A 26,288-nucleotide genomic window follows, 5' to 3' on the forward strand; every position below is an offset into this window, starting at 1 on the left:
TGTTGACGTTAAGACTAAACAAGTGTGCGTGTAAGTGTGTGTGTGTGTGTGTGTGTGTGTGTGTGTGTGTGTGAGATACAGCAACATAAATAAGTGCACGGCACAGCACATCACCAGTTATTAAATCAGTGGCGGAGTTAAGATTCATATTTACAGCTTCTGTAATCTACACAATGTGTGTGTGTGTGCGTGCGTTTAAGTGTATTATGATTGGTCACTAGTGGACCGAAGACTGCGGCCGGGCGGTGGCGTGGGGCCGGCTGGCCGGGTCCAGCTGGTCGTTGGGGACGGAGCGGCGGTTCTGGTCGGGGCGGTTGGTGGCCAGGTACTTGGCTCTCATACTGGAGGTGTACTGAGGACCGCCAGAAAGGAGGGGGTGGGCAGAGGTCAAAGGGTAGAAAGGAAGAAGACCAAAAAAATTATAATAAAAAATTTATGGGATAAAGGCAGATGAGTTGTGTTTGGATAAATGCGATGAGTGCAGGTAGGCAGATTCGGAGGAAGATGGTAGAAGGTAGGTGAGTAAGTGGAAAACTGGTAAGTTGGTTGAACACAAGGGTAAGTGGGTAGATCGACAGGTTGGTAGAGGTTGGTCAGTCGGTCGTAATGTGGAGCACATAAGTTGGTTAACGGGGAGGCAGGCAAGTGGAAAAGTAAGAAGACCGGTTGGTCGATCAGTGGGTTGGTAAGTAGGTAGAGCCGGAGGTAGGCAAGTAGAGGAGATCAGTCGGTCATTCAGTCGGTGGAGATGGTAGGCAGATAGGTCGCTTGGTAGGTGAGGGGAACATACGGTAGTTAGGTGGGTAAGGAGGGCAGGCAGTCGTTCGGTTGTCTGGTTGGTTTCGTAGGTCGGGTGGAACATGTGGATGAGTTGGTAGGCAAGTAGAAAAGTGGGGAGAAGATCAGTTGGTCGATCGTGGGTAGGTGGAACATCACACCACCAGATGGTAGGTAGGTAGGTCGATTGGTCGAGTCGCGCCATAGGTAGGGTGGAACATGTGGGTAAGTTGGTAGAAAGGGAGATCGGCAGGAAGGTATGTCGAGATTGATCAAGGGGAGATCGGTCGGTCAGTAGGTCGATTGTCTGGTCATAGGTAGGGAGCAACACGTGGGTGTTGAAAGGGTGGTTGGTTGGCAGGGAGGTAGGGCAGGTGGGTTGGTCAGTGGTCAGGACTATTGGTTGGTTGCTCAGTCGGTTGGTATGTAGGTAGGTAGGTAGGTCTATTGGTCTGGTCGTGCCATAGGTAGGGTGGAACATGTGGGTAAGTTGGTAGAAAGGTATGTCGAGATTGGTCGGTCAGTAGGTGGGTGGAACACATGGGTAAGTTGCCAGACAGGGAGGTACGCAAGTAGATGGGTAGGGAGAAGATTGGTTGGTCGGTCTTTTAAAGGGTCGGCAGATAGTTGGAACACTTCGGTAAGATGGCAAGTAGGTTGGTCGGTTGTCTGGTTATAGGTAGGGTGCAACACATGGGTAAGTGTGTAGAAAGGGTGGTAGGTAGGCAGGTAAGTAGATGAGTCGGGGGGAGATAAGTCAGTCAGTGGGTAGGTAGGTATGTGGAACACAGGGCTAAGTTGGTTGGCAGGGAGGTAGGCAGGTAGTTGGTCAGTGGTCAGGAACATTGGTTGGTTGCTCAGTAAGTAGGCAGGTAGGTAACACATGGGTTAGTTAGTAGGTTGGTGGATGACATCATGACAGAAATATTTGGACCAGTCATTTGGACAGCCGGGGTTTGATTACATTGATTAATTAACAATCAATTAGGTGGAGATGATGTTATTGTCAATGACTCATTAATTAAATGGTTAGTGCTCTAATTCTGACGTTAGCCTGCTAACCAGTTAGCCGCAGACCACCTGCTACATCTATTGAGCATGTAGCAAGCGCACTCCAGGACAAGGACGCACACACCTCCACTCAAACGCACACAATGAAACACTGTGGAGCTGGGGGGGGGGGGGGGGCGAGGTGGGTTTGGGATGGTTGGAATCCAAGAGGAGGTAGGGTGGACGGGGTGGGTGGGGTTCGACTGAAAAAGTGGACTTGGACTCTCCCTAGTCAACCTGCAGACATCAGAAGTAGAGGACTCGTCTATTCCCGTTTCCCCAGGCTGCCAAAATGACCCTGATCCGGATTGTGGTGGTCTAACATGGGGGGGGGGGGGTGGGGGAGCTACCTTCCAATATCCGCGCTTTAACCACAGGTGACAAACATCCAATCGTTGGCGTGGCTTATTGGAAGGCAGCGGGCGTGCAGGGGGGGGGGGAGTGTTCTAGAAAGAGTGCACTTACAGAGGGTGGAGGGGACTCCCTGCCAATCAAGGGGGTGTTCTCACACCGGGGGGTCTGAAAGTTTGCGTTCTGGTTCCTGCGTTGTAGAATCAAAGGTTACTTGCGGGCGGCGGGCAAACGGCTCGCGGCTAGCGGCTAGCGGCTTGGCTTACTCAACTGCAGCGTGTCTAGGCTAGCAAGAAATAATCTAGATGTTCGTCTTTTGGATTGCGATTTGGTGCGAAGCAGGCGGGTCGCAAATTTGCCGAAAGACATCGAGGCACGTTTCCACCAAGCGGTACAAGTTTGAGGCGGGACGGAACTCGTCATAGAGAGTGACGTCTTAAAGTGTTACGTTACTTTGGTACCCGTACTACTGCGCCTCACGCGCCAATTTAGGGTACCAACCGATATTAGAATGTCAGAATGTGCTGCGCCGTAGGTTATCTATTTTCGTACCGCTCAACTGAAAGTGGGACCCCCAATATTGGCACGGAAATGTGAACTTATAGTTGGGTGTCAAAATGTGGTCTTCAGCCATTTTGGTTTTGTCACCTTTGAGTTTGGCACGCCAAAGTAGGGTGCCGAAAAGCGGTACGCTCCAATTGAGGGAGGCCAAATAGGGGTCTTCTACAGAAAGGTTAATTTGGTGCTGTGCAAATATAGGGCGCCAAAAAGTAGTACTTAGTCTGAGCACTGGACAATGGATACCAAAATGGGTAAGATATAGTTCAGTTATTTTCATATATTATATATAAATTAGTACTATAAAATAAAAATACACCATACAAGGCTGGCAACCAAAGTTAGGGTGCCAATTTTTTAAAATTATTTGGTAACTTATCACCAAAAAGTGGCAATTTGTTCGAGCCATTATTTTGACACCCTGATGATGGGTACCAAAAAGTGGTACACTAACACTGTGGGTGGCACCTAAATAAAATATATTATTTTGTTGCCGTATCACCGCAGAAGGCACCGTAATGATGGAAGCCAAAAAGTGGACTTCAACAGATCTATTTTTTATTTTTTTTTAACTGATGTTTGGTGCCCCAACACTGACTATAGGGTACCAAAAGGTGGAACTTTACAAATAAATCATTTTGGGTATCCTACCACAGCGGCAGGATGTCCGGCTCCAAAAAGCGGCACTCTTCAGCGCCATTATTTTTCATACAGGGCCACTATGAAAGGATCGGGGGTACCAAAGATTTTGGTGCCCTATCACTGCAGATTTAAGGTGCCAAAAATTGGTCATTGACATAGCAGAGGGTTTTTTTCTGTTTCCCGACCATAGGGTACCAAAAAGTGGTACTCTTGTTTGGCGGGGAAGGTGTTTAATTTATTTGTAAATACATTTTTGATACCTGAATGTGTGGTACTCTACAGGTCAGTTACTTTGGTACCCTTGGAGGACAGCGACTGGTACAAAAAGTACCCTAGCACTGCAGATGGCACCCACGTACTGGGGTGCCAAACGGTGGTAACATGCGGATCTGTTATTTGTATTTTATTATTATGCACGACCACCGCGGCGCCAATGTTGGATGCCAAAAAGTAGAAGGTTAGCAAAATCCGCCAGACCGTACCCAAATGTAGCGTACTTGATGGAAAAGCCTCTTTTTTTTTTTTTCCCTTGTTACGACTTGATGTCACTCTTGCCTATACTAACTTACTCCAGGCCGGCGCTAGCTAGCGCTTAGCTAGCGTGGTGCGCTAACTCACATGTACTCAGTGACGGGGGCATTGCTGACGGTGTGGGCGGTGGCGGGCAGGCTAGCTTCGCTACCGTAGCTGGAGCCGCAGCTGTAGAGGCTGGGCATGTGAACGCGGTACAGGTTATCGTGAACGCCGCCGCCCCGCGAGGCGCCCGACTCGTCCTCGCCGTCCTCCTCATCCGTCCTTTTGGGGAGGGGTTAGGGAGCGGCGGGGAGGGTGGGGGTGGGGTTTTCGGTGGTCAGGAGGGGGAGACAACAGATTGTAAACAAACAGCAAAGAGGAGAGGGGTCGAGGTCTACTTAGCTCGTCGCTAACATGCCTGCAAAAGCGGCAGGGCAGCTCGATGCTAACGCTAACGCTGTCATTCAGGAAAACATGCAGCCAATCGGCGGACATGCAGCCTTTTGTCCCTCGCTGCTGTTTATGAAGCGTGCTCTCCATGGAACGTCAAGAAAATAATAATAAATAAATAATAGTCATCATAATAAATCATAATAAATAATAATATGGGCTAGTTGAAGGGGCAAGCAAACCATTTTCGGGCACAAAAATTTAAAGCAGCCGTAAAAAAAGGAAATGAGAAATTTAAAGTAATGTTGGTGCTGATTCGGAAGGTGGATCTGGAACTGCGACAAAGCACAGGGCAAAATATATATATATCAATTTAAAAACATTGATTATACAGTAAATAGGGGGAAACAACTGCTATGAAATAAATTGTTTAACTTAAAAAAATATATATATTTTTTTTTAATCTAAATTTTACAATTCAGCGTTCCATGTACAAATTCAGATTTTTATGAAAATAAATACATAATATTAAGTGACAATTTTTATTCTGGTATTTTGAGTAAAAAACTTTAATATTCCAAGAAAATGAATCATCACTCAACCATAATAGATTTGAAATGCCAAGGAAATAAATTGTGCATTTTTTGACAATCTATACATACAAATATATCTCATGTATTGAGGAAACGTGGGTCCACCTTCCCATGGGCTCACCACCAGTGGGAGGGGCCAAAGGGGTCGGGTGCATAGTGGGCTGGGCAGCAGGTCCCCGCGACCTTGGCGGTCCGATCGCCAGCGACAGAAGCTAACTTTTGGGACATGCAATCTGGCGGGGGGGAGGAGCCTGAAGCTGGCGTGGGAGGTAGAGAAATTCAGACGACACATCGTGCCATCCTTGAATGCTTAAAAAGGTTTGATGCACTGCGGAAATGTTTTTACAGTATGTGGTTTTGTTTACTATTTTTGGGTTAGGATAGTCCATCTTTTATACATGCATTGGAAAATGTCATATGAAAAATTACATATATTAAGAGTGGGAATTTTGCACGTATGTACACGTTTTGTCCATATTTAAAATAGCATTTTTGTCATAAATTGCTGGATTAAAGTTGGTTTCCTTGCAGGAACCTAAATTATACTGATTGGCATCAAATTTACGAAACTCGAGTCTGTCAAGTCTGGAATTATTATATTTAGTTATATACAAAAACCTGATGAAAATGTAGTGAGAATAAGTCATCCAAAAAAAGATATAAATCTCGCAAACGTGATTGCATCATAAATCTAAATCACGCACGCGGGAAAAAAAAAAATATATAGTAGCTAGCCTACTCTAAAGTGGTCTCAGTGGCTGAATTAGCATTGCTGCTAACAACATTGAATCGATTGACCCCACAGGCTGGTCTTTTACGTGATCATACGCAGCATCTCGAAGCCCCGAGCTTTTCCAAATCAGGACGTTGGTTGTGGGGAGGGAGAAGAAGCAGGAGGAGGGAGGGAGGGAGGGAGGGAGGGAGGGAGGGAAGGAAGGAAGGAAAGAAGCAACAGAAGGAGGAAGAGGTGGGGGTGGAGGGGATAATAAAACACAATCTGGTGCGAGCAGAAAAGTCAACGTGGAGCGAATAAAGGCTGAAGATGGATGATGCAGGGAGACACAGCGCCCAAGGACAACATGCAACGACAAGCCAAGCCTCCTACGAGCGGCCCGTTTGCGCAGCAGGGCTTCCCAAACGGAAATGGCTTCACATTAGGCGCGGGCCCCGTTAACACTTTGACGCTTTACCGTGGCTTTTCAAAAGTCGAGGGTTCGATAACCGCTAAGGCGGAAAAATGAGGGGGACGTCGTCCAAGCAGGGCACACGATTGGCTGCTTGCAGAATTGAGTAAACAAGCCAACCTCTTCGTTAATTGCCTCCAGTTATTTATTTTTTATCTCCATCTGGCCAACAGTTAAGCATGGAGGAAGAGGAAAGAGGGAGCAAGATGAAAGAGACACCACAAACAGAGAGGCCTTTTTGCTCTGTGCACTGTCCTAATAAAAATAATAATAATAATAATAAATGGTGCCAGCGGGTACTATTTAGCCCCAAGGACAACATGATGAGCCCATGGGTCCATTCTAAAAATAGCTCACAAGTGTGGGACACTGTGACTTACGAATTATTAAAAGAGAAGAAGGATGTTAACGTGTATTTATTTAAACATGATACATATTATTCTGCAGCAAATATTTATTATTTTGTTAAATAAAGTGGAAAAATGCTGCCCTTTTTTTTGCACAAATATTTTTAAAAGGTCATTTTAGAGAATACAGAGATATCGCAATATTTTTGCTCAGTTGTCGTTCCGTCAGAAAGTAAGATCGGCCCAGGCCTAATTGCAAAATTTGCATCTTTTTCAAAAGGATTGAAGTCATAATACTGCGGGTGTAAATATAAACCTGTGACAAAGACAATTACCTGAAAATAAAATATGATAGCAACCATTCCCAAAAATTATTATGCAAGTATAAAGATAGAATTTTGCAGGATGGAAGAAACTACTGTAAAAAAAAAAAAATAATTATAATCTACATTTTGTAAGAATTAAGTTGTATTTCCTTCAGAACAAAGTCGTAATAGTGTGCAGATTATTTTATGGAAAAAAAACTTAAATAAAATACTGATTTTACAAGGTCATAACTGAAAAGTTGTAATACTACTAAAGTAAATGTAAACCCGTGTAAATGGGGGAATAAAGGCTAACATAAAACATTATTATTTTTTTTACTTCAAGTTGACATACTGAGGGAATAAAGTCAGGAAATCGCGAGAATACATTTAGGTGATGATATATAAAAAATAAAAAATAAAGGATAATGATATAATTTTACAAGGAAGGAGTTTGACATTTTACGAAACACAGTAACAAATCATAACAACTCCAATTAAAATATTGATTTTTACAAGGTTGTAATTTTCAAGTCGTAAATAAATGTAATCATTTTTGGAATAGCAGCAAAATGACGGAAAAAAATTAATCTAATTTTAATTTTGAAAAACAAAGTTGTATTTTCTTTGAGAATAAATTCATAATACAACAGAGAAGTAATATGAGGAAAAGAAATCTGGAATAGTTCCAAGAAATTAACATTAACAACGTCATCATTTTACAAGAACAAATATACGGTTAATGAAAGTTATTTTATATGTCGTGGGGTTTACAAGAACAAAGTATTGTGTTGTAAGTCGGAGTACGTTGTCGCCATTTTGCAAGAGATTTTATTTCTAATCTGAGTGTTGAGCCAAGAAAGTTGAGGAAACCCTGCATTGGTGGTTAGTAAGTAGCATGTTAGCTGTTAGCATAACCATTCATGACACACCGCGATGCAAGTGTGTGCGTGTGCAGGCTCGCATACGCGCCGGCGTGCGTTAATTACCTCTTGCCGGGCCAGGTGTGCGGGACGCTGCAGACGATGGAGGAGAACATGAGCGCCGTGACGAAGGAGAAGAGCACCAGGTAGATGACGCCCTCCACGCCGTCGTAGCACAGGCCCGTCAGCGCCTGCACGTAGTCCTGCAAGACGCATGTAGGGGGCGCCCATGAGAAAAGCGCACTCTGTGTACATTGTCACTCTTTTTTTTTTTTATTTAAGTGATGCCGATTTGGCAGAAAATTAAAAAAAAAAAATCTGATAAATGATTTGACTGTTCCCAAGTTAACTGTCACATGACCAAACCCAGAAAGCAGCTGAGCCATGATTGGTTGTTACCAAGCCCCGAGCATGTGACGTCATTTTCAGTCGACGACAAGTGGAAAAATGGTTGTAAAGGTTTTAAGTGTACATGAAAAATAATGAAGTTATCAAATTATAGAGAGAATATCAGGGGGGGGGGGGGTGGTGGGTGGGGGGGTTTCCTGCTGAAGATGGCTCAATAAGTAAAGTATTCCTTTAAAAGAAGACAACTGGCAGACAGTCTTCTAGTTTGTTGGAGACTGGTCATCGAGTCATCGTCCAAAAGACACATCTGACAAAAAAAAACCCAGAAGAGACTCCACAACTATAATTCAGGACTGAAGAAGCCTTTGGGATTAGCAACTAATGTTTTGCGGATGTCCGACGAGCGAGACGGCGACCGCTCACCATGTGCAGGCTGCGACAGTCCACCAGAGCCGTCAGCTGGTGCAGGCCCACCTCCGTGGAGTTCAGCACCGACTGGATCTGATCCAGACTGGCCTGAACGCCACACACAAGTCAACAGCAAAAGTGCTCCGTTTAGGACAAAAGACTCACAATAAAAACGGCATTTTATAGGCATAAAGTCCAAATATTGCAAAAATAAAGTTGGATTTTATGGGAAGAAATTGCATTGAATTTTATGACAGAAAAATATTACGCCTTTAAAAAAATATTAGTGATACAAAAATAAAGTCATTTATACAAAATTAAAAAGTGGAAACTATTTGTTAATTTTACACAAATAAAGTCTTCTTATTTTTTTTTTAAGAAAGTCTTTGTAATTTGCCCAGAATTCACAAGAAAAAAAAATGTATGGGGGGAATCCAAATTTTGATTTAAAAAAAATATCATTACAAAAATAATCATACAAGGAGAAAAACAATATTTTCACAAGAAGTTTAATTGTTTGAGGGGGAAGGAAATCATATTAAAACAATAATTGTGATTTTATGAGAATTAATGAGAAAAAGAGGTGAAATATTTTAATAAGCTTATTTAACAATAACTTGACAAAAAGGGCATGAGAAGAAAATATGGATTTTTTTTAAGGATTCCTAGAGTTTTACGATAATAATTAAATTTTAAAAAATTAAGCAGAATGAGGGAGAAGAACAAAGTCAAAATTGTACGCGGCCAAACTAATAATGAGGATGAGAAATAATCAGAAATCGTACAAGAACATAGAGCAGTCCTAATTTTAGGAAAAGAAAATAATGAGGACAAAAAAATAGCTGTAATGTTAGAAATTATATTTCGTGTTCCATTTGTCAATGATAAAAATCATTATTTTTGTGATCGCAGGAGAAAGAAAATGTGAATTTAACAAAATTAAAGTCAGAAATTCATGGGATAAAAGTAATACTCAGGGGGAACAAAATATTTAAATCTGAATTTTACAAAATTTAAGTGTCAACATGAGGGGAAAACATCCTGATTTTACAAAATGAAGTTTTCTAACAACAAAAGAAAAAACCTAATTAGTACATCAGGAAAAGTGGGACAAGCTGTCGTAATCCGACGAGAAGAAAGTAACATGGGGATAAAAATTTGGTAACCTCGCCTACGTGCGTGGGAAACGCCGATAGCTAACGCGCACGTACGCACACGCACGCACGCGCACGCACGCACCTTGGTGTTGGCGTATTCCCGCGTGGCCGACCGCAAAAGCTCGGCCACGTCGTCCTGCATCTCCACCAACGCTTTGTGACTCCCCGACAGCCTCTAAACACGCGTGCGCACACACACGCGGATATTTAAGACCAGATGGCATCTTTAATGCAGTGAAAGAATAAATATTCAGTTTTGCCTCAAAATGATAAAAGTCTCTAGAAGTGCACAAGGGCTTCACTTTTTTCTTTTCTTTTTTTTGCACATGAACTTAAAACGAGACAATGAAATTACATGTCGTGTCATTATAGCTGTGCTTATTATTGATACAATCTAAAGCATCTAATATATATACAAACATAAAAAATGCAATACAAAATATAAAATATTAACATCTTTTTGAAGACTTTTTGGTGTTCGATGGGCCAGCCAGATCAGCACCGGCAAATACGAATGCACTTACCTGCTGGAAAGGGTTGACTTGTCCCGGGCTGCACTTCAGGTAATACTGCAGAATATCTGAGAACGAAACACAAGCATGAATTAAGCGCGAGAATCTTTTGCCTATTCACACCACAAAAGGTTGTGACTGGGAGGCGAGTCACTTCGCATAAACAGCTCCATGCAACGTGTGTGCGTGTGCGCGTGTGTGTGTGTGTGTGTGTGTGTGTGTGTGTGTGTGTGTGTGTGTGTGTGTGTGTGTGTGTGTGTGGGTGTGTGTGTGTGTACAGTCAGCCAGAGCGGAAACAAATGCGAGACAACAGATCTCATTAAGACAAGAGGAAGCGAGGGGGAAACGGGGAGGCCGGCTCAAAATGGAGCGCGCTAAATGTAAACGTAATGTAATATGTGATCATTAAGAAATATCAGATGATGTTGCAAATGGATTAAAAGCACATATAACATTTGATTTGCTCCATCAGGGGCAGCCAGGGTGGCGACCAGCGCGGCAATCACGCACGCACGCACGCACGCACGCACGCACGCACGCACGCACGCACGCACGCACGCACGCACGCACGCACGCACGCACGCACGCACGCACGCACGCACGCACGCACGCACGCACGCACGCACGCACGCACGCACGCACGCACGCACGCACGCACGCACGCACGCACGGCCGTGCTCAAACAGAACTGAAGTGAGGTCGCGATCGGACGCGAGCGCCGCACGCCGGCTTTGGCGCTGCTACCTTGATTGATGACGGCGTTCTCCTTGGTGGCGCGAGCGACGTACGCGTCGGGAGAATCGCAGAAGTCGCTGGCCGACTGTTGAGCGCGCGCGCACAAACACAAGGAGGTTACATCACTGCGGCGTTGCCTCTGCGACGTTGCCGTGGCGACGCGCTTACCGCAGCCACCGCCAGTTCCAGGCCCAGAGACGCCCAGCTGATGACGAGCGTCAGCACGCCCAGCAGGCACACGCTGCGGACGGTCACACACACACACACACACACAACATGATTGATTGATTACTGCGCGTTCGTGACGGGGGAGGAAAACATCAACGCGCGGACTTTTGGCGCGGACCGCGCGTACCCGATCAGGGTTCCTCTGGAGTTGCGAATGAGGCCAAAGAGAACCAGGAGGCAAATGAGGACGTCGAACAAGAGCAGGCCGAGGTAGCCCAACCACCTGCAAGCACACGTTATTGACAACGCAATACCAAAAGAAAGAAGAAAAATCCAAATTGCTTCACAAACTTTTGAGCAGCGTGTAAATATATAAATAAATAAATATATTCTTGAATATTTTGCAATTTACAGTAGATTCCTTTTGAATCATTTGGGAAAAGTGGAAGGATAAAATTTGCTAAACTGTATCATTTACATGGGATTTGTTCTGTTGAGAAATTGAGGGAGGAGTTAAATCAAAATATGTAAAATACCTTTTTTATATGTGTGAAATTTAGGTAAAATTAGAAAGTGTTGTGAATGACGCAGTTGAACAGTTTGAAGCTGAAGCGCGAGTGCAGATTTTTATTTTTATTTTTGCCAAATGTCTCATTTACTTTTAGTGTTTTTTTTTGGAGTGCGGAAAATTCTGCAAAGAAACACAAAGGAATTTTTTAAAACGCTTGAAAGAGTCCCAAGATGTCCGGAATTTTATGAATGGTTTGAATTGCAGGACAAACGTGGGGAAAATTCTTTTTTTTTTTTTATCTAGATGTCTAAATTCCAGATTTTTGCGATTGTTGAAGTTGAAAAGGGAAATGTGAAAGGAGCAATTAAATACGTAAAACATTTTGGAGATTTTATAGCAGCCAATGTGGAATTCTGCCAATGTGGGAATTGCTCCACTGTGGAAAACGCTCGCTCAACATTGTCCTCAATTTTGTGAATATTTTCAAGATGGAACGCTTCGCATCAGTCTGGTAGTAATTGCAATAAATGTCCAAACTTGCGCTGAAGACCAAAACCCAAACTTCAGCATTCACACAATTAATAATATCGTGACCTGTAGAAATCGAAGGCCTCGGTTTGGCGGGCCAGGTCCTCCAGAGACACGTCCGCGTTGGACCAGAAGGGGACGTCCACCATGAGCTTGACCAGCTCGTCCAGCTGTCCCTGCAGCTTCTGAACGATGGACACGTAGTCCGTCTGCTCCTGGTAGGTCGTCTCCAGCTGGGCCAGGTTCTCCTCCACCGTCTGGTTCAGCGCCGTGGCGCTGTCCGACACCTGCGGCGAGGACACGGGGATTCGTCACGGCACAAATGATACCACGTACGGTGTGGCTCCCTCTAGTGGCATGCGGAGGAGTCACTCAAATATCGCAATGGCGAGTTGCAGTGCAAAGTTTGTCATCAGATCTTTTGCTTCGGGATGATTTGTTTTTTTTCTCACCAGTTTTTCGATCCCCGACACGGTGCGGTTGGCGTGTCGCAGGGAGTAGGCCAAGCGACTGGCGCCGTCGCTCGACTCGCCGTTCCCATAGAAGCCCACAGCGATGCCGGCGCTGTGAGGGAAGCAAACGGGTTCGGATGATTCGGAAAGCAACAGTCCTGGCTGACGTTTCTGTCATTCGTTCATTTATTAATTAGTTAACAAAAACAATAACAAAATAAAACATGAATGTAATAACAATATATCATGAGATAAAATAAAAATGCTTGCATTTATAACACTAATTACCAATAATTATAGCGAAAAACTATACTAAAATGAAGAGTTAAAAAGAGCAATAAAAACTAAAACCTGCTCTAAAATCCAATCCAAACTGAATTTAAAAATCAAAAGTCAAATGAAATAAAAATACCTTTCGTAAAAAATCCTGAACTTTTATAATCCTGACACGCACGCTCACACAAATCACTCAACAACTAAACATTTTGGAAAAAAAATAATAAAAACTAACAAAACTGCCCTGAAAACTAATCAAAATTACATTTGAAAAAACAAAACTCGAAATGAAATGAAATCTAACAATACTGAGAATGACTAACTCAACAACAACAAAATCGCGATCGGCAGGTCAGACTTTTTAAAAGATCAGTGATTGTGACCGGCGGGAATTGTGATCGGTGCACCCCTACTGAGAATATCTACTCAACAAAAATAGAAACGCAACACTTTGGTTTTTGCTCCCATTTTTCATGAGATGAACTCAAAGAAGTAAAACTTCGTCCACATACAAAAAATATCAGCATTTCTCTCAAATGTTGTTCACAAACCTGTCTAAATCGATGATAGTGAGCGCTTCTCCTTTGCCGAGATAATCCATATCCAGATGATGATTGGACACCATGAGTAGTGCACAGGTGTGCCTTAGACTGCCTTTGCACTAAATCACGGTTTCTAATCAGCATCTCGATATGGCACACCTGTGAGGTAGGATGGATCATCTCGGCAAAGGAGACGTGCTCACTGTCACGGCGAAATGGTGATATTGTGTATGGGGAAAAAAAAGTGTTGCGTTTATACGTTTGTTGAGTGTAAATAATAGCAAGTCGATTTCAAAAGGGGCTTTTTGAAACTAATGGGCAGGCCGGAGTCGCCTGAACGCCATTTTCAGAATTCCAAAGAATGTCCACATTACTCACACCGGGCCGGTCAGATCCAATTGAACAAATGTTCACGTGACTGCCTCGTGACCATCATTTCTTCCTAAATCTTGTCCTTTCAAGCGCCGTCGTCGAACCTGCGACGCCCATCATAAGTACGCAAGCCGCAAATAAAATAAATAAATAAAATAAAATAAAATAAAGAGCAATGATGATGACATTTCCGAATGAACAATACTGATCTCTTTAAGAAAAATAAAAAATAAAATAAAATAAAATAAAATAAGTACGCAAGCCCCCACCCGGGCGTGTACTTTGCTGTTTGTGCTGCTGTTGCTCGCAAAGGTAAATTAACGGCGACAGTTCAAGGAAATTTATTGTCGGCCGTTAGATTCTTCACACACGCACACACACACACACACGCACACACACGCGTGTGCGTGCGTTAGTACAGCTACGACATAAATCCTCATCTGCAGACGGAAACAAGAAGGAGTGGAAACGAGCATCGATTGTAGTTTATGGGATGAAATGATTTTTTTATGAGCGTCTTAATGTGGCTTCGCGCTCGCACTTCATCATCTCACCACTCTTCAGCCTTCAACCTCCATAACGTATACAAACGTCCATTTATGGCCTGGCAGGAAGTGACATTTATTCAGATAGTCATTCACTTGAATAAATAAACACCACCCCCCCCAAATACATATATGGGAAAAAAAATAAGGCTGCTCTCTGGGGGGTCTCGAGCCTACGAGCTGTGACATATGATTTCACTTAAATATGTTGAGTTAGCACCGAGCTAATAAACGCCTTACCCCCAATTAGACGTCTGGCACTCTCTGCAGTCGAATAAATAAACACGTCTGGCCACGACATGAGGAAATCTGCATTTATAAGCATGACTCGTGCTTCCCACATCAAACAAGGTCTCTCACATAATAAACGCCTTACCCCTAAGACACACGCCAGAAACAAACACCACCTGCCGCAATATGCATCGAGCACCACTTTGCCTTTATATTTAAATCCCCCACAAAAATGATCGTGAGTTTGGCCACCGGGTCACACAAGTCCTCTAATTAATATTCACCTTACCCCTAGTAGGCATGCGGGACTACGTGCAGTTGTGTAAACAAACAGCCCCTTGCCACATTTAGGACAATTCTGACATTTTATTGAAACCCCGATTTTATTTATCAGGTCTTGCGGCACTAAATCATACAAGCCCTCACCACTACTTCATGCCTTACCCCAACAATGATGCCATGCACTCTCTGAATCTGAGTTAATGAACATATACAGCCACTGTAAGAATTTCTAACCACTGCGAAACCCCCCCCCCCCCCCCGTACTTTAACGCCTTAGCCGTTAAGTCAATCACTGCTGTAAACACATATAGTCAGTAGATGTGTATATTGTGAGGAAAGTTAATCATAATAATAATCATAATCATAATGACAATGTCATGTTTCTGGACAGAAAATTGATACCCACAGTTATTTTAGCTAAAGATGAAATATTGAAACCTGCAAAACTCAAACTCATGCCAACACACACACGCACACGCACACGCAGCTTTCCTCGTGACGGTAAAATTCACTTCTGTTCTCCACATTCAATCTGCTTCTGTCGCCATGGCAACCTTTCTAGGCCAGCGAGAGGGCCAAATAGAGAGAGGACCAATGAACAGTAGAGCGCGGCCGACGAAAGGAGATGAAGAGAAAGGCAGCTGAGGAAGAGGAGGAGGAGGAGGAGGAGGAGGAGGATGAAGTGGGAAGCCAGAAAAAGAAGACCGGCGTTCATCTCGGTCATCTGCCAATCAGATTTCACACGTGCGGCTGGCAATAACAAGCAATCTGGTGCCGCCGCACGACCACTTCCTGTTACGCCGCACGACCACTTCCTGTTACGCCGCACGACCACTTCCTGTTACGCCGCACGACCACTTCCTGTCACGCCGCACGGCCACTTCCTGTTACGCCGCACGGCCACTTCCTGTTACGCCGCACGACCGCTTCCTGTTACGCCGCACGACCACTTCCTGTTACGCCGCACGACCACTTGTGGTTGCCCTCTGTGAGAATGATGGATGGCATTTGAAGGTCCCAATAAAAGTTTGTTGTTGTTGTCAAAGTACAGCTAAATTTGCTGCTTTCTGTGTAAAAGGCAAACAGAGGTCAATGCCAGAATTTTTTGACTGACTTTTTTTACAAAACAAGGCATTTTGGGCGCTTTTTTTGTTGTTGCTGTGTGGCCAAATTAGCTGGGTTCTCTTCCGTGTTAAAAGGCAAACACAAATAACATCAGATTTTTTTGCTACGGCTCACATTCACAAATTCTCTGTGAAGAAAAAACACACATTTGACAATTCCTATAAAATGCTGACATTTTGTTGTTGTGGCGATACGAGCAACCACAGATGCAATGCAAGAAATTGCAGAAACTCTCACCTGCACACCAGGGTGGCGATGATGACGCACCAGGCAGTGCAGCAGCAGTCGGCGCTGGGCCGCTGCGAGCGCGCGTGGTGCGACGACGCAGACGAAGACGACTCGTTGCTTTTGCGGCGGCGGCAGCAAAGCCAGAAGGAGTAAAAGAGGAGGAACAGGAGGTCCAGACCCAAACACAACAGAGCCACCGAGCCCAGCAGCAGCACGGACTGGGAAGACACAAATAAACAATCATGAAAAAAAAGGTGGAAACGCAGTCAAAATGGTTAACTTCTTGCGCTAGCTGCAGACCAGCTAGCCGCAACTGGACATTAAAAAAAATCCAATCAGCTGTGTTTGTGAATTGAGATTTTTTTTCAAAAATTTAAGAATTAAATAAATAGTATGATAACTAAACCACAGACATAAAAAAAAATAAGTAAACAGAGCACAGAATAAAAATGCACACTGCTCAGTTAGCTTCCAGCGCTAGCCACCGACTCACTAGCTACTATTGCTTGCCACTCAAAGTTTTAGTAAATAAAAGAGAAATGCACTAAAAAAATAACATTGAATTAACACCAGCGATTGTATAAAACAATTAAGTCAATGGACCACAGAGTAAAAACATGCGCCGCAAGTTTAGCTTCTAGCGCGAGCTGCCACGCTGGACATGAAAAAACAACTAATAGTAATTACTGCTAGGTTAGCTTCACATGCTAGCCAACAAGCGCTAGCTCAGCTGCCATATGCTTGCCACTGGATAAAAAAAAATTACAAAGCCACATAAAACAAATATGTAATCATAAACGGTAAAGACGCAATCTGCCGAATGCTTGCTGCTACAGATTTTGCATTATGTATTTATATATATATATTTTAAAAAACAAGTCAGAGACAACTGACATTCACACAGAAAGCTTCGTAATTGCTTAGATGCCACAAGATGGCAACAAAGCACATTTTTTAAACTCATTGCTGCATACAACGTGCTGTACACGGAACACAAATCAGTCATGTAGTAAAGATAAACAAGAATAACAAAACAAGCATTACAAATAAATAAAGTTTATTTCAATAAGTTAAAAAACAAGGTAAATAAATAAGCATCAAATTCATAACAGTGCTGTGTGGCAAACAAAAGAATACAAAGTATGAACAGGAATAAAATATGTTTAAATAATGGATTATAGGTTCCCTTCGAAAATGTGGCGACGGTCGGTGGCGAGCACATGTTCTGCCCGCCTAGCCGCGATGCTAGCACATTAGCACGCCAAAGAAGCGCTTCCGAAATCCACGACGACGGGACACAAACGCGCGACGCAAGCCACTAAAAGCTTTCATGTGTAAACCAGGGAGCAGGTGGCGGTAGGCGGGAGGAGGCGGGAGACCAAAAAAAGATGCTCCGTCTGAAAAGCGGTCGTCGCTCGTCATCGTGGACGCGACGACTCGCCACTGCAGGTGGGGAAAATTTATTCTGGACACTGTGCAATAATGTTCAACATTCAGTACCTATCGAGAGTCATCCATCTCTGATGGTTAGTCTGCCAACGACACGACACCCCCCCCCCCCCCCCCCCCGTAACCCCCTCCCCTGGGATGGCCTGGAAAAGTCATTGTGAGGCAGGAGCACACGAAGAACATTGCGCGCTTCCAGAATGCTTCCGGCTTCTCCAGCAGACAAAAGCAGCCGGAACATTCTCAGGACTCCATTTTGGATCGTCACCAAAACAGCCCCCCCCCCCGAAACAACGACTCCTCATGACCTCGTTTGGATCCAGCCAGGGTTTTTTTCACTCCGCACAACATATGCACGTGGTTAGTGGTCATTTGCATTAAAAAAAAGAAAAAGAAAAAAAGCCCCATTCCCACTGGGAAATTCAGAAAGTCAATAAATATATACATATATATGTGTGGCATTATGCAGCAATAGCACCAACCTTGAATATTAATGAGAGAACAATGATTCGATTCAAATGTATTACACATAAAGTAAAAGGCAAAAATGTTTTCAACTTAAAATTTTTAATACAACTGAATTGCACTTGGACGATGATTCCCTTGTGTACCACAAGAGGGAGCGTGATTATATAATTTGTTTTTTTTTTGTTATGTACGATTAAGCAGCATATCCATACATCTCATTACTGCCAAATCGTGAATGAGGGAGTCAACGGTACACATTTTATGTATTTGTTTACAACGAGAGTTGCACTGGTGGGAAATTGCGCAACATTTTCACCATCTTGCCGACGACATCAACTGTTAGCTTTTCCTTTCTAAGTGGAGGACGGGCAGAAATGGAAAGGAGGGGGGGGGGGGGTCGGGGGGGGATAAGCGGTGTCGATTCCCAGCCTGGTGGTTTTATCCCGTGCCTATTATCTATAGGCTTACCGCCGCAGACCTTGCGCATTCTGCACTAATGCGAATTGTTTCATCCGCTGAGGACTTTCAAATCAACGTCGAGGCTTAAATCGCATCACAGGCGATAAGCACGAGAATCCGGTGAGTTGCATGCCAGAAACACGGACTTATATGCACATGTACGAAATATGTGAAAAAGGAGAAGAAGAAGAAGAAGAAGAAGAAGAAGAAAACCGATGCACCTTTCAATCGAGGTATCCCGAATACTTTCGTACGAACAATAATTCCGGTTAAGAACCCGGGGGTCGTTTTCAGGTTTTAAAAACCCCGAGTATCATATTCAGGCGTCTTTACATGGCCTGGCGTTCAACACCAAATATTGCTCACGTTTGGGCTTTAAACGGTTTTCTGACTTCGTGTAAACGTACTCGGTCCAAATCACTTCAGCATACTTCCTTTGCACCAATTGCTAATTAGCCAAGGCTTTGGCGGCGTTTTTTGAACGCGGACAAAATACGCCAATTGGCTCGATTTCACAAAAGAAATCCGGGAACAGGAGAATTTGTGAAACGTGAACTGCCAATGAATTAATTTTGGTGCCTTTTCAGCCAAACGTTTTAATTACAATTGGTGAGAATTTACCGTATTGTCATTAGTAAAACATCACAACAATAACATATTGAGACGACAAAGACTGTTTGACCTATTTCATCAACCGTTGGACCCAAAATAACTACGCTTTTAAATGCATTTGCTCCCAAAAACGTGTAAATAAATTCTATTTTAAATGTTTTAAGTGTCCCAAAGACACATTTATACGTTTTTATGTTGTTGTTTTTATGCTCGGGCACATAGAAGGCTTTGTTGCAGCCTCTCAATTGCAAAGAACGATTGAAGAATTTTTTGTTATTACACAAACTACCAGCAGGTGGCAGCAGAGGAAAAAGAGAGATTAATAAATAAATAGATTTGTGAATAACGATGAAGTTTAGCTATATTTTTAATGCTAATTGATGCCAAACGGAAACGGATACAAATATACTTTTTTTTTCCAGATGAAAGAAGAGACTCATCTTTCTTCGAAGGGGGTTGTTTTGGTGAAAATGGCTAGGATTGAATGAGTTAACCACAAACACAACACATTCATCTCGCTGGTGCGACATGCACAAAAAAAAAGTGATGCCTGTTTAAAAAAAAAAAAAAAAAAATGCTGGCACGTCCAACCTGACAGAGTGAGATTAAAACGTGAAGCCGGCAAAGCGTCGACACAGATTAAGCGAGGACCAATTAGTTTGTAATTAGCCCACTCACTGGGCGCGTGCACGCGCGCATGTGTGTTAGAACGGCTTGCAGAGTGGAGGAGGGGATTTAGCGGTCAGACACTGTACCGTGATCTACTTTCAATCTGTGCTTTTCAAGCGTGCGCGTGCGTGCGTGTATTCTGACAGGATCAATCGCTTCCACTGCACTGACTCGCCCTTGCACCCTTGCACCCGCCAGCATTGCACGACGAGCCCGCGCCTGGCAGACAAACCGCAGGTCTTCTTCCCGAGGCGTTCACTGACCTCCAGTTCATCCCCCCCAAGTCAACGAGAGGCGGCCGTTGCACCCGTGAACGTGAACGCCCCGCGCTTTCAAAGGCCTCGAAAAAAAAAGGCTCACGAATGTGACCCGTTAAAACGCAAAGCCAGCCGAGGAGTTTGTGTGTAATTACGCGTCACGTGACTGCCGTGTAACGTTCTGCAGCTGTGCTACCGCAAAAAAGCTGACTCGGCGCTTCCGTCGTTGTACACTAAACACACACGCGCGAGTTCTATTCTGAGGCCCCGACAGAACCTCAGGACACAATCTCCAATTTCAGCTTTCTAAGGAGGAAAAAAAATACACGAGAGAGAGAATTACATTTAACGGATTTGAGCCCGTGTTTGAGCCAAAATGGCTGCCACAACGAGGCCACTTCCCCCGAAGAGGGAAAACAATCCTGAAACGATGTCCTTTGGGTCGCTTGTTTGTGTGAAAACGCAACCATTTTAGGCACAACTGAACTTGTTGACAATCTTAGCAACCATTTTGGCTGCTGGCATTTTCGCTATAATTCCAATTCGTTTTAGTTAGTTTTGTAAAAATAAAATGTAGTTTCGTTGTTTTGTTTTTTTAATTAAGTAATTTCATTTTTATTTTGTTAAAAAAAAAAAATTCAATTGTAGTTTGTTCTCAACCAAGCTTGTCAATGTACGTGCTGGTTGAAACAAAATGGCAGCCAGACTTTTTCCAATTGTAAATAAAAATGTGTGCAGTAAGCATGTGTCGTCGACGAGAAGGAACGACATCGAAACGTCGCCTTTTCCGGTCTCTCGATGCCAACGTATGCGTTTCAACGACGCTTGATGACGTTTCTGCTAACGTTTGAGCCAAAATGGCTGCCAACACCAGGTTATGCTAAGGGGGTCGGCATATTTGTTCCTGAAAAATGCGTATGTGTGCGTGTGTGTGTATGTGGTGGACGCATGAAAGCGCCCCCCCCCCCCCCCCAGACGGACATAGCGAGCCAATCGAAAGAGGGCTCGCTGTGAAAAAGTGAAAGAAAAGAGAGAGAGCGGTCTTTTCACAAAACACACTCTCTCTCTCTCCATCTAATTCAACCTCCTCGTCATTCTCACCCACTTTGCCTCCATCTCCCCATCGAGCCGCAATTAATGATTGCACCCTGAATGGAACCCCTATATTCCCACCCACCCCTCACACAAACGCACGCGCACGCACGCACGCACGCACGCACAGCGAGACACGCATACCCAAAAGCCCCTGAGGGAGGTTTGTGACCTCACCTCTTCAAACCACCGCTAAGTGCTAAATACGCACTGACACAGAAATGCTGCACACAACATGTGATGACATACAAGAGGCTAAATAGGGGGGGCTCCAACATGCGGCACGCGGGCCAGACTTGGCCCGTCAGGGGGCCCAATTCAACAGCAACGTATGCAGCACTTATGAAGGCTAAAAGACAAAGTTGCCAGAACCCACTGGACCTGATTTAAAACTGCATTTAAGAAAATAAATAAATAAATGTTTTCTCTGTCTTAAAAAAAACGGTTAAAAAAAATTTTTAATAAAAAAAAGAAAGAATGTATATAATAAATATAAATTAAAAAAATTTTTTTATCTAAAATTATAATCATAGTTCACATTCTTAAAAAGGAAAAAATCTATTCTTAAAAATTATTTTTTTTTGCAGTTTCATAAAAAGATAAAACTCCTTTAAAAATGTATTTAAAAAAAAAAAGGTTAAAAGAAAATAAATACTTTTATGTTTATCTTACATTAAAAAAATAAAATCACTTGCATGTTTCTTAAAAGAAGAAATAATTTTCCTGATGTTATATGTATTTTTTTTTGTTTTTTACAATTTTCTGGTTTAAAAAAGGAAAAAAGTTATTCAGATGGTGGACGACTTAAAACATACATAAATAAATCAACTTTAATAGGTTGCTTTGGTGGAACTCCTCTTTTTTTCCCCCCCGTGGATGCATGCAAAAAAAGTACATTTAAAGTGGTTTCTATATTCTAAAAAGGCACATCCAATATGCTGATCCACGGTGATCTGTAAATTGCACGAGAAACCAAAAACCTGCTTTCATAATAGTGTTGACATTTTCCTATGAAATTTCAGATCACTCAGCATTTGGAATAAAATAATCAATGAATATGATTTTTTTTTTTTTTTTTTTTTACAAATGTAATTGTCATTTCTTGCACCAAGAAAAAAGGAAAATAACTTGGAATTGCAGTTTTTTTCCCCCGATTATTAGAGCGAACGTTGCCCCGGAAATAAAATGAGTTTGACACCCCTATAGTTTAAGTAACTGGGGTGGGCTACTTAAAATTCCACTGCTCGAGCGCGCGCACACGCACACACACACAAAGAGCCTCAGTTAAGCAGTGAATGGCTGACAGGAAGTAGCTATTTAGAAGAAAAAGCGCCTCCCACGGCCCATCAAGCCTGCGCCTCTCGAGCCTTTTTATCCTCTTCCTCCTCTTCATCTCTCACCCCCACCACCATCATCGTCATCATCGTCATGACCACCACCAACCCCCACCCCCATTTTGTTTTGTTCACAACTGCGGTGGCGCTTCGCCTTCCCACGCTGTCAGCGCAAATGCCGCAAGTGCAAGTCACCTTCGGACTTGCGTTTACTCAACTGCAGATAGGCAAGGCGTCTCATGGAAGGGAGGCCCGCACGTTTTTTAAGAGTAAGAGCAGAGTTTGATGGGGTGAGGTTTTATTGAGGCATTTCCACTAATCTGCATTGACGATCAAATATAAATCAAGAACGTTTTCTTGGAAAGAAAAAAAAACAATCAAGTGTTTTTCCACTGCCGTTGACGGCTCCATTTTAATTGGGTCGGCAGTGAATGAGTTCAAAAGAAGAAAAAAATCAGCATAAGGAAATCATATTTTTGTTCTATTAAAAAAATAAAAAATCTTTCTTGAAAAGATAAAACTAATATGTTTTTTGTCTTGAGAAAAAAATAGTTTTTTAAAAGAAATATATAATAAAAAATAAATTAATTAAATAAAAAAATCAATCATATTTCACATTCTTAAAAGGAAAAAATCTATTGTTTTTTTTCTCTTTCAGTAAAAAAACATTCAAATTTCCTTGTTAAAAGATAAAATAAATACTTTTACATGCATCTTTCTTAAAAGAAAAAATCTTGACATTTACCTTCTTATGTTATGTATCTTTAAAAAAAAAAAATCGTTGTTTAAAAAAAGAAAAATTTTACAATTCCTAGGCCGTTTCGTGAAATACATTTAAAAAAATCAAAAATCAATTAAAACAAATGTTTTTTTTCTGTCTTAAGAAAAAAAATAGTTTTTTAGAGAAATATATAATAGAAAATTAATTATTTTATTTAAAAAAATCAAAAATCAATCATATTTCACATCCTTAAAACAAACAAAATATTGACTAATTTTTTTTTTACTGATTCATAAAAAGTTAAAAATTCCTAAATTTTCTCTTTCCTAAAAGACAAAAAAAAAGTTCAATTTTCTCTTTCAGTAAAAAAAAATCATTCCAATTTCCTTGTTAAAAAGAAAATAAATACTTTTAAATGTATGTTCTTTAAAAAATAATAAAATCACTTGCATGTGTGTTCAAAGAAAATATGTATAAATGTTGTATATTTCTTGAAAAAAAAAATTATGTTAAAAAAATAAAAATAAAATAGTTTTGTTCAAGTACGGCATCAATTTGAGTGGAGCTGCCAAATAGTGGCTCTTTATATATATATGTATATATATATATATTTTTTTTAATTGTTGGGTGCAAGGGCATAAAAACAAGCATCCACGCTTGGCGAACTACGCACACCCCCGTGCACGTGCTTACTATTCCTAAACGCCGATTTGAGTCAAACCTCGTTTGCGTCAACAACACAATGGCGATGAAGCGGGGCGTCCGTTGTTTTTGATTACCTTTTGATACTCGGGGTCTTCGGGCCGGAAGTCGCTGCTGACCACCTGGAAGTCCAAGTTGAAATGAGGCAAGCGGTGGAGCAGGTTAACCCACCACGGCGGCGAGTAGTTGACCACGGCCGCCATCTTCAAGACGTCCACTCGCTAAAACACGATCACTCGCGCAGACACTGCGGGAAAGGGATAAAAAATAAATAATCCCTTACACATGAAAGAAAACATTTCTTGAAGCACACGATGTCACAGTCCAACTTACATTACTGAAAAAGAAAGCAAAATTCAAGTCTTGTTCTTAAAGGGACAGTGTGCAAAATGTTTTGACATCTAGTGGTGAACTAATAGAATGCAATGACCTAAATTTAAAGTGTATGCATTTTGATGCAATCACCAATTCAGTTTGCTAAATTTGTCTCCTTCGGGTATCCATAGCAGAAAGATGGCGGTAAAAACAGGTTTACTTCCTGTAAGGCTTGGCCTATTTAATTCACAATTACTAGAACTATAATTATATTAAAAAAAAAAAATTGATGCTACAGAACTTTTTGGGCATATTATTGAAATGAATAGAGTTTATTTTTATTTTTATATATCAACATTGAAAAATCAAATATTTCTAAACACTGTCCCTTCAAAAAGTTGATTTCTACTGAAGAAAATTGCATTTGTCTTTCTTAAAATGATTTGTGTTTCTACAAAAGAAAAAAAAAGTCTCAAAAGTCAACCCATTTTCGTCATTTAAAAAACAACTTGCGTGTTTCTTAAAACGAGATTGCATTTTAATATAAAAAGAAGAACAGGGATGTGTTTGTGTTACAAAAACACACACATTTCTCAAGAATATATATATATATATATATATATAAAATCTAGTAGTGTTTCCTAAAAAGATTCCCCCCAATCCCCGGGATGTCGCAACATGGGGGGGCTTTAGGGTTGTTATAGCCCCCTAAACCCCGTCAGAAAAAGCGTGTCGCCCCAGTTAAGACATCTGATTTGAAAATATACCGATAAACATGCTGGGGTCGTGCCTGCTTGTTTTTGCTCATTCTGCAAAAGAAAACCAATCTGTGAATTTCACCAAAGAAGATGTCAAAGTCTGCACGTCGACTTTTTCTTTTTTTCTTGCATTTGACGAGTGGCACACGTCTGCCTGTTTTTTGTTTTTTGTTTGTTTTCTCCTTTCCCAGGTGAGTTTCCTTCCTTCCAATCTCACCCACGTGGATGAGTCACCTGCCTTCTCGTTTCACGTCCATTAATTCCACGCCAGCAGGCTGACACCACTTGACTTTCCCATCGATTCCATTCCAAGTAAACAGCTCTTGGGGACTGGGGAGTGGGGGGGGGGGGGTATTCGCAGGCGAAAAAGGGGGGGGGGTGTTCTTCAACAAAAGAGCTCATTGTGTATGCACGCAGACACGTTGTTTGGACTTGAACGCTGACAATAGAAGACGAAAACGAAGGAAGAAGGCCGATTCAATGCCGGCTCGCCCGCCGCCATAACGAACAAGGAACCACGAACATGGCCGTTGAAGCACATCGACGGTACACAACACATCCAACCGCGCGCGCGCACAAGTAGGTCAAGCAAAGGACTCGACTCGACGCGACGCGACTCGACGCCTCGACTCGACGCGACGCCGGGCTTCTCGCATTCGAGGCTCCGTCGTCGTTTTTAGTCATCGCGGATTAGCTTGCGTCAGTCCGGCTTTGTCCTCCCCGAGTGCCGCAGTCTCGACCGAGTCGCCACGGCAACACAACCGCGCGGAGAATCCGCGGAGCGACCACCGCCATCCCGTCCCGCCGCCTACGTACCTGCTCGCTCGGCGTGTCGCCTTCTCCGTGCCGCATCAACGCGGCGGCGGCGGCCGGACGCTGGCTCGCTCGGGCGGGCGGTCCGTCGGCGGGTGGGTCGGCGGCGAGCGTTCACCGGCGGTACCCGGCGACCATTTCCAGCCTCCAGGGGGTCGCTCGCTCCAACCGCTTTGTGTTGTTCACCGGGTCGCGATGACGCCCACCGGCCCGCCGCTGCTCATATTAACCGCGGAGGTGCTCGACTCGCACGCGCGCTCACACATCAAGTGTTTAAAGAGCCAAGAAGACTCTGCGCGGAGGCTTTGCGGTAGCGCACGAACCGTGCGAGTGCGCGCGCGCTATTGGGAGAAAGAGCGAAAGTGGTGACCCCTAGCGGACACCAAAATGCTGCTTCTGAGTTGTAAAAAAAAAAATAATAACGTCATTGATTGCGAAATCCTACGGAAGCCTACGGTTGCCAGATCAGAAAAAAAATCATTACTATGACATGATTAACGTCACAATCAATAACATCATTACATTTTGACGAGATAAATTTGACGTTACGTCATAAATTTCGTGTTTTCTTGTGAGTTCATGTTATGAC

General features: G+C 42.9%; 1 protein-coding gene across 2 annotated transcripts; it reads right to left on the reverse strand.

Annotated features, from left to right (window-relative positions):
* Positions 1-26,046, reverse strand: LOC147169153 (protein tweety homolog 3-like). 2 transcript variants are annotated; one of them, XM_086082186.1, is made up of 15 exons: positions 25,703-26,046; positions 23,891-24,060; positions 16,063-16,271; positions 12,453-12,564; positions 12,067-12,287; positions 11,149-11,244; positions 10,962-11,034; positions 10,803-10,878; positions 10,071-10,126; positions 9,629-9,721; positions 8,405-8,497; positions 7,700-7,836; positions 3,997-4,173; positions 2,293-2,368; positions 1-352 (listed from the first exon to the last, which is right to left on the reverse strand). In XM_086082186.1, exons 2-15 carry the CDS (start codon positions 24,014-24,016, stop codon positions 218-220), a joined length of 1,680 nt encoding a protein of 559 aa, XP_085938312.1. In that variant the 5' UTR covers positions 24,017-24,060; positions 25,703-26,046; the 3' UTR covers positions 1-217. The 2 variants fall into 2 exon arrangements, with proteins under 2 accessions (XP_085938312.1, XP_085938313.1); XM_086082187.1 differs by lacking the exon at positions 3,997-4,173 and having other exon boundaries at positions 25,703-26,045.
* Between the last annotated feature and the right edge of the window lie 242 nt (positions 26,047-26,288).

This window comes from Leptonotus elevatus, chromosome 8 (assembly GCF_054856555.1).
Source record: "Leptonotus elevatus isolate MCC_2025b chromosome 8, RoL_Lele_1.0, whole genome shotgun sequence".
Classification (NCBI taxonomy): Eukaryota; Metazoa; Chordata; class Actinopteri; order Syngnathiformes; family Syngnathidae; genus Leptonotus; species Leptonotus elevatus.

Excerpts from the sequence above, each read along its gene's own strand:
- LOC147169153 (XM_086082186.1), bottom strand. The coding sequence starts at position 24,016 with ATGGCGGCCGTGGTCAACTACTCGCCGCCGTGGTGGGTTAACCTGCTC. Across the intron at positions 9,722-10,070 it reads AAGTCAACCCTTTCCAGCAG|AGGCTGTCGGGGAGTCACAA; the intron begins GTAAGTGCATTC and ends ACGCGTGTTTAG. Across the intron at positions 8,498-9,628 it reads GGGAATACGCCAACACCAAG|GCCAGTCTGGATCAGATCCA; the intron begins GTGCGTGCGTGC and ends TGTGGCGTTCAG.